Source organism: Rattus norvegicus, chromosome 5 (assembly GCF_021556685.1).
Source record: "Rattus norvegicus strain SHRSP/BbbUtx chromosome 5, alternate assembly SHRSP_T2T, whole genome shotgun sequence".
In the NCBI taxonomy this organism is placed as follows: domain Eukaryota; kingdom Metazoa; phylum Chordata; class Mammalia; order Rodentia; family Muridae; genus Rattus; species Rattus norvegicus.
The window spans coordinates 81,733,019-81,745,361 of record NC_141538.1 but is presented as its reverse complement, the minus strand read 5'-3'; the positions used below and the strand labels follow the sequence as shown (position 1 = coordinate 81,745,361).

At 46.4% G+C, this 12,343-nt stretch overlaps 1 protein-coding gene and 1 pseudogene across 6 annotated transcripts in view; one reads left to right on the top strand and one right to left on the bottom strand.

The window, feature by feature from the left end:
• The window catches only part of Rgs3 (regulator of G-protein signaling 3), a 139,669-nt gene that overhangs the window by 115,405 nt on the left and 11,921 nt on the right, over positions 1-12,343 (bottom strand). For 2 of the 6 annotated variants that reach the window (XM_087550850.1, XM_087550857.1), the window contains exon 3: positions 5,735-5,914. In XM_087550850.1, coding sequence (XP_087406976.1) covers positions 5,735-5,837 — 103 coding nt within the window. In that variant the 5' untranslated portion in view covers positions 5,838-5,914. 6 annotated transcript variants of the gene reach the window in all.
• On the top strand, positions 7,837-8,727 carry Uchl3-ps2 (ubiquitin C-terminal hydrolase L3, pseudogene 2; annotated as a pseudogene).

The following is a 12,343-nucleotide window of genomic DNA, read 5'->3' as shown; positions in this document are numbered from 1 at the left end:
CACAGCTGTCAGTTTCAGGTTCAGGGGAGTGACATGTCTAAAGAGAGATGGGCGGTCTCACCCATGCCCATAGCTACCTTCAGCCTTCAGAACACGCACGCTGGCTACCTGTCATCCTCCAGCCCAGATACCCTGGAGGAAAGACAACCCACACTCTCTCCTGACCACTTGCCGTTTCCAGGAGGCTCGAGGCCACAGGGAGAACAGTAAAATGTTCAGAGGCAACCTAGGCAGGTCGGTGATATGGCTTATGGGGCAAGCTGAACCCTTGGTATCATTTTGAGATTTTCTAGACGTACCTGGCGTTTTTTGTGAATTGGAGTTTCCAATATAAAAGAGTTGCACCTAAAATGCATCTAAAAGTACCATGGACATAGAACAGCCAAACTAACACTGAAGAATCAAATCAAAGCATTTTGGTGTGTGGATGGTGTCAAAGTAGAAGACTATGAAACAAATCAAAAAGCCCAGAAACAAAACCGCATTTCAATGGTCACTTCCTTTAAAACAAAACAAAAACCCAACTCTTATTGTGACTGTGTCTGTGCACTATATACACACGTGTGCACCTGGGTGTGTGCATGCAGAGGCTGAAGGAGGACGTTAAGGTGCCCTTTTTATTGCTCCCTGTCCTGTCGCCTTGAGACAAGAGTCTCACCGAACTTGGAGTTTACATTATTTATTGTGATTCTGGGTTGTGTTGTGTTGTGAAGAAAGGATCTCTCTCTATAGTCCTGGATGTTCTGGAACTTGCCACGTAAACCAGGCTGGCCTCAAATTCGCAGAGATCTGCCTGCCTCTGCCTCTCTGCCTCTCTGCCTCTCTGCCTCTCTGCCTCTCCCTCCTGAGTGTTGTGGTAAAAGGTATGTAGACCATGCCAGTCATATTGAGGTTCTTTTTTGGCTAAGCTGGTGGCCAGCAAGGCCCAGTGATCTCCTTACCTCTGTGTCATACCCCCACCTCCCCAGTGTTATGGGGTCATGTGCCATGCCCAAGAAGCCCATGATGGGAATAGGAAATAAACTTTTACCAGTTGTCCTCAGACCTCCACACTTGTGCTATGGCACATAAGCGTGCGCGCGCGCACACACACAAACACACACACACACAAACACACACACTATAAAAACTATTTTTAAATGAAGTACTGCTATATGCTACAACATGAGCATTCCTGGAAAACACAGTTAAAAAGAGACATTTACAGAAACCCACACAGGTTTCCATTTACATAAAATCCCCTCGACCAGGCATATGTATTGAAGCAGATGACTCAGTAGTGATTGGTGGGGGTTGGGAAGGATGGAGGGTCAGGGATTAAAAACAATAAGCTAAAAGGTACAGTGTTTATTTCTAGGGTGAAGGAAATACTCTAAAATTGATCATAGTAATAGCTGCATAACTCTGTAAACACACTCAAAGCCATAAAGTTGTACATTTCCAATGAGTGAATGGTGTACAATGAGTTAGATCTCTGTAGGGCTTTTACCAAAGAATTACCAGATCACCCTAATCAAATTAAGAGGAGTGACCCTGGAAGATACAGCCCTCGAACACCTGCTAACACTTCTCCAAATTACACCAAATTACTCTAAAGAAGGACTAGCCAGTTCCTGGTCTCAGCTTGGATGTACCTTCCCTTGAAGGTGGCCAAAATCTCAGTGGCAATGAGGCAGCCAATGAATGCTAATTGGACCTGCCTTTCTTGGGAAACATTAGGTAAGCTCATGTCCCCTACTCTGTGTGTGTGTGTGTGTGTGTGTGTGTGTGTGTGTGTGTGTGTGTATGAGAGAGAGAGAGAGAGAGAGAGAGAGAGAGAGAGAGAGAGAGAGAGAGAGATTGATTTTCTTCCTGTAGGGAATTCTAGTGGAAATATATGTTTTTCTGTTTGTGTTTCCTGAGATGTCTCCAGCTCCTTTAAGTGTCTGCAGCATCGTCGCCAGGTTCCTCCCAGGGAAAGCCCACTGTTGAAGGAGCCAAGGGGCTACCTGGAGTGTTGGGGAAAGGCCAAGGAACTAAGAAAGTTAGCACAGATATCTGCATCAGATGGTGCCTAACCTGGCTGCAAAAACTGACCAGGAAGCCATAGCTTCCAAGTCTGGATCAGGTTCAAATACCTCTAGGAGGTCTTTAAGGTCAGAGTCTCAGGATCCGCGCATGGTTATTAAGTCACACTCTCTGGGAATGAATTGAGGGAACCTGTGTGTTTTTAGGGGTCCAGTGGAGTAAAACATCTGCCTAGCATTGGGGCCCTGGGTTCAATCTCCATTATCACCACAACAACTAAAAGCCCCAAAATGCTCCGGGTCTGGTTTACTAACCACTAACAGGCATCACCACGGACTCATAAGCAAAGAGCACTCAAAGCCCAGTCACGTCAATTAGCAACCAACAGTAAGGTCGCCATGGCAAACAACCCCTCTGGAAACAGAACTATCGTGGGAAACATTTTCCAAGCATTCAAATCAGTGTCAACAAAGATACAAGAACAAGCTGCCTAAGAAGGACAGGCGGTTCTCCTTTTTCCCCAGTTCCTGCCTGACTTCTGCACACTCAGGTGACAGTCACAGGTCAAACAGCCGATGCCCTTGATAGCCATCTTCCCAACAGGAAGCCATACCCAGGCTGGAGTAGCCACACCCTGCTAAGGGCCGGACCCTCCCCTGCTCCAGTTGAGAAGAGAGTTTAGTTGAATGAAAGATCAGAGTAAATGCAAAGAAACATTCACATTACACCAGCAGTGAAGGGGTTGTTTTACAAAACTGCACACAAAACCATGCGGACTTTGTTAAGACTAGAAAGGGACAGTTGAAGATTCCTAGAAGAACATATAAACTAAAATGGCTTTTAAACTCTTGGATGAGGACATGGGAAAGGTGACAGTTCTCTGACCCTTGCTCATCTGGAAATCTCCCTTGTCTTGGAGAGCCCTGTGTCCCTCCGGAATGAAAAGGATTGGCTTGTAGGGTTTGGGAACATTAAATGAAACAATGCAGGTGACACACTGGACACAGGTCATGCACCAGTGAGCGCTCAACCAATGGGTTGGCTAGTGAATTTCTCTTTTTGATCGTCCAGCACCAGGACCAGTGAGGTCGAGGCTCCCAAGCTGCTGCCTGTCTCTAGGAATCAACCACTGTGTTCCCATTTCTCCCTCTGCTCCTGGGGTTGAGGGGTGGCTCAAGCTACAAGGAGCCAACTGTGCTGTGCTGGAGAGCAGGAAAGCCAAGAACCCGTCTTGAGGGTCTCATTCCTGGGTGCTCTGCCTTTGAAAGCTGGGAAACCTCTGGTTCTGTCACAATAACCACTCCAACTTCATAAAGAAACCGTATACAAGTTAGAACGGCGTTGGTGGGAAGACTTACAGTCAGGTGTCAAGCCCACCACGGGCTTCACCCTCAGCTCTTCTCACTCAGCAGAGGAGAGAAACAAGCCCCTCCAGACAGGGAGAAGAAGAAGAGCTGTGCAGAGCTGTGTTCTGAGGAAGGGGTGCAACCCTTAGTATAGTCCCTTGGAAGGCCAGGTTTGCACAGGCCTTTGGGACAACTGCTGGCTGGCTGGAATTTGGAGGGACAGAGAGTCTGCAACTTTGGGGCTTATAAGGCCTGCTGCCCGTTTCTGTTCCCCTCAGCCTTCATGCTCTCCTAAGGTCTGTCTTGGAGAAGACTGCCTCCATCCACACTGACTGTGGATATCCAACGAGAAAAGTTAGATACAGTCTCCAAAGGTTAACCTGGGTTAATCCTTCCATCCAGTCCCTGAGCCAAAGGAAACAGGTGACTGAGCTGTCTCGAGTAAACTAGACCCTGATTTAACCTGAGCGCTGGCTAATGGCGAGCTCCATGGTTACAAGGCAGGCCTCTCTGAAAGATGAACTGGGGCATGATTATTCCAGCCAAGTGAGGCAGAACCAACTGCAGCGGGCAGCAGCGGCCGGGCAGCAGGTGGTGTCCATTGACTTGCTGAGCCAGAGAAGGTGTCCGAACGGAATGGGCACCTGCTCGCAGCCTCCGTGTTACAGTGGGGGCTTGCCTTTCTGGCTCCAATTCCAAGGCAGTAGTCCATTGGCAGCCCAGAGACACTTACCAAAGGTGGTGAGATAGAAGGACAAGTTCGGGTGGGCGCGCCGGCTCCCGAGGGAGACTCGGTGCAGGGAGCGCTCCATGGCGTCCCCGTTGCGGCCAGGTCAGGAGGACCTGTCCCCAGGTGGTGGTTATGTGGGTGCAGGTAACCCAGGAAGCAGGCTCAGCCGTTCCACACCTCGCCAGCGACTCCCGGGCGGGCGGGATCCGGGGCCCGGCCGCTCCGCGCGTTGGAACGGCCGGGCGCGCCAGCCCCTGATTGGCCCGCGCTGGTTTGAATGGGGAGATTTCCACCTGACTTGGCTGACGCGGGCCAGATCCGGGGAGGCGTGAGCTCCAGGAACAGGGAGAACTGCCACCAGAGGTGGCTCCTTCCCCTGGTGATCCCGCAGGAACCCTAGCTTCAAACTGCAAATGTCAACCCCACTATTGCCCCGCAGCCTGACTTGCCCACTTGAGGAAGCTTGGCCTGCTCGACCAGCTCCCCCAAACTGCAATTAGTTAGGTTTGTGACCGACTTTGAAGCTCAGACCTGTAATCGCCAAACCAACCTAGAGCAAAGGAGTGTCCACCCTCCAGAGTGGTCCATGAAGGCATGAGATCCGGGAACATGAAACTGCACATAGACCGCTCAGCACCAGGCTGCAGCCTGGATTGCTCTCTTGAGCCTTCTTTTGCTTGAGAGCAGTCTGGCACAGATCCAGAGAGGAGCAGCTTGCTCCATACAGCCTCGGGGCTTCCCATCTGCAGCCTGGCGCCATCACACAGAAGAGCAAGCCTCGCCATCTGCAGGCATAGTGCAGGGTAGGGTAGGGCCTTTCAATCTCCCCAACCTGGCTCAGTAAGGCAGATAGGAGGAAGGTCAATCCTTGCATGGATTTGTCGGCAAACATTCATGAGACACCTCGAGGGAGCGGCTTCACACCAAGACATCTGCTCTGCAAATCTTACTGCCACTGTGGGAAAGAAAGCTGTTGGTCTCATGTAAACCTAAAAATGGGAAGTGTTAGAGTTTGTTGCTGGTCCCCTGACTTCAATGCCAGTGAATATTTGTGGTTCTGTGAGCCACACGGGATGGGGTGGGGAGGGGATACGAAAATGTATATAAAGTGCCAGGAGCCCAGCTGAGCAATTCACACATGTCGTTTAGGCTTCGCAGTCAGTCTTAAAGACTATTAGCTACAACTTGCCAGGAAGAAATCAGACAGGGAAGACAACTTACCCAAGATTTGCAGAGCTAGAAGCAGGCAGAGCTGAAATTTAAACTCCAGCCTATCTGCCCCAAAGACCATTACCGTAACCGTTTGTTCTTCCATGGCCTCCACACATGCCCCATGGCCAGAAGCAGGGATGGGCAGCAGACCTGCCTTTATAAGGACAAGAGATTGGATATCATGTGTTCAGCTGGCCATGAGAGGGAGGTGGGGTGAGGAAAGGGGAGCAGAAACTGGAGGAGTCTACACCTGAGGTTAACTAATACAAGATCTGATGCAAATGAGACAGCCACATACCATCAAGTCCAGGAATATTTGGATCCTGGTATTTTGTGAAGCCCTGCCTTGCCCTCCGCCACATCCCCCTGAGCCATGAACACTTCCCTTAGCAGGAGCAGCCCAGCCTCCGAGCCCCAACCCACTGGCAGGTGGATTTACCTGCATCCTGCAATTGGGCATGCCTGATTCTCCTCCTAGGTGGGTAAGTCTGGGTGCAGGCATCTTTTCTGGACAAGGAAGTATCCTGATGTGGCCACTCCATCCAGCTAGAGAAAATGGACGGCTCTAGCTTCAAACAGTGGATGTAAGCAAGGGACAGAGTTCCAAAGTGCTGAAGACCTGCAGGAGCAGAGCAGACATCAGATATGCCCCCTGCAAGGAGTGTTCAGTCCCAGTAAGAGCTATGCAAAATGCACCACACGTATCTCATATAAACATGCCTGCTCCATATGTGTGATACACGTGTGAGCATACACGCACACACACACACTATACATGCTCCAGATGCACAAGAGCACACATATATACCATCATACATATGTATGCAAAACTCACTTCACTATACCACTTACAAATGGCATATTAAAAGGAACAGATTGATTATAGCCTGGCTTTGTAGGAATCAGAAAGGGTTCAGTTTAGAAAGGAGGGGCTAAAAACATTCATTTGGAGAGATGGCTCAGAGGTTAAGAGCACTGACTGCTCTTCCAGAGGTCCTGAGTTCAATTCCCAGCAACCACATGGTGGCTCACAACCTTATCTGTAATGGGATTCAATGCCCTCTTCTGGTGTGTCTGAAGACAGCAACCGTGTACTCATTACATAAAATAAATAAATAAATCTTTAAAAAAATAAAAACAAAGATTAATTTGGGGACATTCTCTCATTAACTAACACCGAGTACCATATCTTCTTGCCTAATAACCAAAATATTTAAGTAATAATGATAATAATAATAATAATAATAATAATAATAATAATAAATGCTTGGTCTACCATGATGGTTAGTTTTAGTTATAAACTTGGCCAGGTTTGGAACCAGCTGGAACAGGAGTCTTGGTGAGATACGGTGTAAAGGGGTTTCCTTGGTTGAGACAACAGAGGTAGGGACACTCACCCTGAGAGTGAGCCACACTGTTTTGCTGGTCAGGCCTGGAGCAGATGATAAGAAGGACCAAGCACCAGTGACCCTTGCTCTCTGCTTTTTGACTGTGGAAGCCATGTGACCCACAGTCTCCCTCCACTCTGAGTCCTCCACCCCCAATCCCTGCAGTGAGGGACTATGACCAGAACTCTGAGTGAGAGAAACCTTTCTCCTCTAACATGACTTTATCAGAGTATGTTAACCACAGTGATAGAAAAAGACACTAAATGTAAAAGAGTATTTCAATAGTGCCATGCCAGGAACAGGACAATGGATTAGAATCAAAAGTCTAAGAAAAATACTTTATTTAGAAAACAACGAAGTAGAGTCACTATAAAAAAATAGAAGGGTAAGTCTAAGTCAGGTGCAGAGCAAGTGACAGATAAAATTCAAAGAAAAAAACAGACTCAGACAATAAAGCCAAGGTTTGGTTTCTGAGAAGACCAATACACAGAAACCCCTGCAAAACTATGAATAAATAAGGAAAGAAAAAAAGACAGCTAAGATATGAAGGTAACTTCTTAATTACTAGAAATAAAGTATTAGTCCAGGGAAGCGCTCAGTCAGTAGGGCATCTGCCTGGTATGCACAACCGACGCACTCTGCCCTCAGCACCATAGGAGCTGGGTACCGTGATGATCATCTGGAAGATGGAAGGAAGATTACAAGTTCAAGAGTAGCCCTAGCTGCATAGCCATTTCAAAGCCAGCCTGGGCATGACACCCTATCTCTTTAAAAGCAAAAAGCAGTGAAACATTTTTTAAAAGATTTATTTCATGTGGATGCATTTTTGCCTGCATGTATGTATGCGCACCATTTGTATGCCTCATGCCCACAGAAGCCGGAAGAAGGCATTGGATCCCATAGAGTACTGGTTCCCGACCTTCCTAATGCTGCAACCCTTTAATACACTCTCTCATATACCCCTGACCACAAAACGATTACATGACTACTTTATAAATGTGCTTTCCCTACTGTTATGAATCATAATGTAACATAAATCTCTGTGCTTCCCAATAGTAGGTGTCTTAGGTGACCCCTGTGAGAGGGTCCTTTGACCCCCAAAGGGATCTCAATCCACAGGTTGAGAACCACTTCCCTAGAGCTGGAGCTACTTATGGTTCACGGAACCCAGATCTTCCGCAACAGCAACAAGCTAGAGAACCATTTCTCTAGCCCCCAGCATAGCCTCAACCTTTTTGTATCAATTTATAAGTTCAAACGTCTGGGGGAAATGGGTGGAGCTTAAGACAGAACACTGGGGGTGGCGGCAGTGGTGGCATGGTGGCTGTCCAAGCAGAGCTGGAGCACGGCCGGCTGAGCAGTCACGGAGAGTTAGCACTGGCTGCCGCTGGAGACCAACCCTGAGGTCATCAACCAGTTTCTCAAGCAACTAGGCCTGCATCCTAATTGGCAGTTTGTGGATGTGTACGGGCTGGAACCTGAACTTCTCAGCATGGTCCCGAGACGAGTGTGTGCAGTGTTACTCCTCTTCCCTACTACAGAGAAGTGTGAAGTCTTCAGAACAGAAGAGGAAGCGAAAACGAAATCTCAAGGACAAGATGTTACATCATCAGTGTATTTCACCATCAGCAACGCCTGTGGAACCACTGGACTAATCCGTGCCATGGCGAACAACAAGGACAAGATGCACTTTGAGTCAGGGTCAACATTGAAAAAGTTCCCGGAGGAGTCTGTGTCAATGATCCCTGAAGAAACAGCCAGATACCTGAAGAACTAGGACGCCATTCGAGTTACTCATGAAACCAGTGCACAAGAAAGTCAGACTGAGGCACCAAGTATAGATGAAAAAGTAGATCTTCATTTTATTGCGCTAGTTCATGTAGATGGGCATCTCTATGAATTAGATGGACGGAAACCATTTCCAATTAACCATGGGAAAACTAGTGATGAGACATTGTTAGAGGATGCCATAGGAGTTTGCAAGAAGTTCATGGACCGTGATCCTGATGAGTGCTGTGATGCAATTGCTCTCACAGCAGCATAGCATCTTGACAGAAATACCAAATACTCTATTATTTGAAACAAAAGTTACATTTCTGATGCCATAACTAACTCAAAATTTTTAATATTTTCATTAACTTGACTAATTAAACTTTATGTGAATAAACTTTGACTTTAAAAAAAAAAGACAGAACACGGGGAGACATCTGTCTACCTACAGATCTGACAGGTGTTCTGTTCACACTCAGGTTGGCAATGTTTATTAGGTCATCAGCCAGAAAGAATATAAGAAAGGAGAGCAAACTTCTATTTGCAAAATTCTAGAAAGCATGAATCATTTTGGAGGCCCATTCTATAAGACCTTCAAGAAACAGAAGATTCCGATGTATTTTAGACTGTTTCAGAACCAAAATAAGAAGGGGATGGAGGAGGAGGAAGGGAGAGAGAGAGAGAGAGAGAGAGAGAGAGAGAGAGAGAGAGAGAGAGAACTGGAAGATTTGTCATTGCTAAGAGATAAACAGAATCTTAGCAACAGAAGGCTGCCAACCAGACCAAGGTAAAGATAAAAGTCAGGGCAGGAGCCTCAGGGAGCTGGCTCAGTGGTTAAGAGCACTGGCTGCTCATCCAAAGGCTCTGGCCACCTACGTAGTGACTCATAACAGGCTCTAACTCCAGTCTCAAGGGAGCTGATGTTCTCTCCCGACCTCTATAAGCACAAGACGAAAGCATGGTACATTTACGTGCATGCAGTGAAAACACCTATATACATAAGATAAACCTAAAGAGTAAAATGAAGACAGAGATCAATGAAATAGAAAACACCCCATAGAGAAAAATCTACAAAAGGCAGTAAAACTGGGCCAAAAGTGCTCCCGGTGTTGACACATTCCTTAGAAAGTAAGTTCATTTTAATGTACTACTTCCCGTTTTAAAAAAATTTTTTGACAATTTATTTAACTAGGCTATAGGCCCAATAAAACAATACATCCACGTCATGCTGCTAGTTTGAAATCTCTGCACAAACCAGCCTGACTTACAAATATGTAAATGCAAAAGCCAAAGCCCACAGTTTACTCGTGGTCAAGTGGTATTTATTCCAGAAATGCAAAGATGGTTTGAACTTAATGAGTGTATTTCTCAGGGCTTGGCAAACTACAGCCTACGGAGCCAGATCTGCTACTGCCAGCCTGCATGTGACAGGTGAACTAAGAATGGATGGCACATTTGCAAATGGTTGGCTAAGAATAAAGGGAAACAAGTAGCATTTCTGGGCATGATGGTACAAGCCTGGGATCACCAGCACCCAAGAGACTGAGGCAGGGGAACCACAAGTGTGAGGCCAGCCTGGGACTACGTGGTATAACAGGCTGTCTCAAGCAAGAAAATGTTTTTCTATTGTCACTGAAAAAGGTACCAAGGTGTCTAACTGAAAAACGAGTTAAGGACCAGCAATATAACAGAGCACTTGCCTAGTGTATGTAGCCCCCCGCTTAATCCTGAATAAAAAGGGGGAAAAGTTAAAAAATATTTGTGAAATGCATGGTAAACATTAACAACAAAAACATGCAAGCCCATAAAGAGAAATGAAACAAGTGCACCAACAAGTATGCATTATCATTTTATAAGAAATATAACTAAGACATAAAATATTAGGTTAACAATAATGAAGTCATCTGATCCTATTTGCCTTTAGGAAGCCCGGTTGTTTATATTGACATATGAAGCAACTAATGGACAGGGCTGTCACCTGAATCTGGTCGCTAAGCCAGTAAACAAAAAAGAAAGAGGCAGCTTCCAGCAAGAGAACACTTTTAAAACTATGTTTCAGACTTAAGAGATGGCTCAGCGATTAAGAGCATGGGCTGCTCTTCCAGAGGTCCTGAGTTCAATTCCCAGTCAACCACATGGTGGCTCACAACCATCTGTAATGGGATCCAGTGCCCTGTTCTGGTGTGTCTGAAGACACGCTACAGTGTACTTACATATAATAAATAAATAGATCTTTTTTAAAGCCGTCTTTCACATTAGCCTCTATTGCTCAACCAGAATAGACTAGTAGGTCTGCAACCTCCATAGCTGCTAGCATAGTAAAAACTCAATTCAAGGAGGTAGAAGCAGAAAGATTAGGAATTCAAAGTTATCCTCTGCTATATAGTAAGTTCAAGGCCAGCCTGGGCTACAGAAGACTGTCTCAACAAACAAACAATTTTTCAATGCAGCAGTTGGGTGTGGTAGCATCCACCTTTAAGGCTGCAAGTTGGAGGGCAGCCTGACCTACACAGAGAAAATGTATCTTTAAAAAAAAAAAAGCTGGGCATGGTGGCATATGCCTCTAATCCCAACACTCAGAGAGACAGGAGGTGGATCTCTGAGTTCAAGGCTTGCATGGTCTATAGATCGAGTTCCAGGATAGTCAGAGCTGCACAAAGAAACCTTGTTGTACTGGCTGGTTTTGTGTGTCAACTTGACACAAGCTGGAGTTATCACACAGAAAGGAGCCTCCCTTGAGGAAATGCCTCCATGAGACCCAGCTGTAAGGAGTTTTCTCAACTAGTGATCAAGGGGGGAGGACCCAGCCCATTGTGGATGGTGCCATCCCTGGGCTGGTAGTCTTGGATTCTATAAGAGAGCAAGCTGAGCAAGCCAGGGGGAGTAAGCAAGTAAATAATGTCCCTCCATGGCCTCTGCATCAGCTCCTGCTTCCTGACCTGCTTGAGTTCCAGTCCTGACTTTTTTGTTGATGAACAGCAATGTGAATGTGTAAACTGAATAAACCCTTTCCTTCCCAACTTGCTTGGTCATGATGTTTGTGCAGGGATAGAAACCCTGACGAAGACCTTTGTCTTGAAAAACAAAACAAACAAACAAAAAACCCCAGACAAGAACAACAAAACAAGCAAACAATTTCTTAAAGCAACCAGTGTCACTCATCAATAGGATTGAGTCTTACACTGGACACTGGGAATATAGAGTTTATAGGAGATCAGATGAGTGTAACACATAGAAAACAAGAGTGAGGGAAGAATAATACTTCATTTACTCTTGGCAGATGGAGTTGATTAAAAACAATCAGAGAAGAACTCCCAAAGGAAGTGATATGGAGGGTGATCGAGTTGAGCAATGGCGGTGATAGAAGGGGTTACAGGCAAAAGGAACAAATCGTATAAAGGCCACAAGATAGCAGATGTAGCACAGATTCTGATGCACAGGAAGGAGTTTAGAGTGGGAGGGAGGGGCGACATAGCTCAGGTTAAACTGATTGTATGGGACCTCACCCTTTACCTCAGGAACACAGAGGCTGAGGTATACACAGTGGTAGAGCACTTGCCTAGCGTACATGCAGCCCTAGTTTGAGCTCCAGCTCCATGAAACAGAACAAAAAGGGTAGGTATGAGCTTTAGATGCTAAGAGCACAGGGTAGTCACCGAAAGATTTGCATAGGACACAGCTTTCATTCACCTGTGTACAGGTCTTTGTGGGTAGAGTTGGCCGAGGGGAGCCCTCAGAGGAGATGGCACAAGGGATGGAAACAGCGCTCTGAGGAGGTCTTTGCCAGATCAACACAGCAGTGCTCCCAAAAGAACGGCAGGGATATCATTGGCAGGGCTTGCTGACCAAAAGGAAGATTGAACGCAAGGAATTCTGGCTTCGGGAACAAA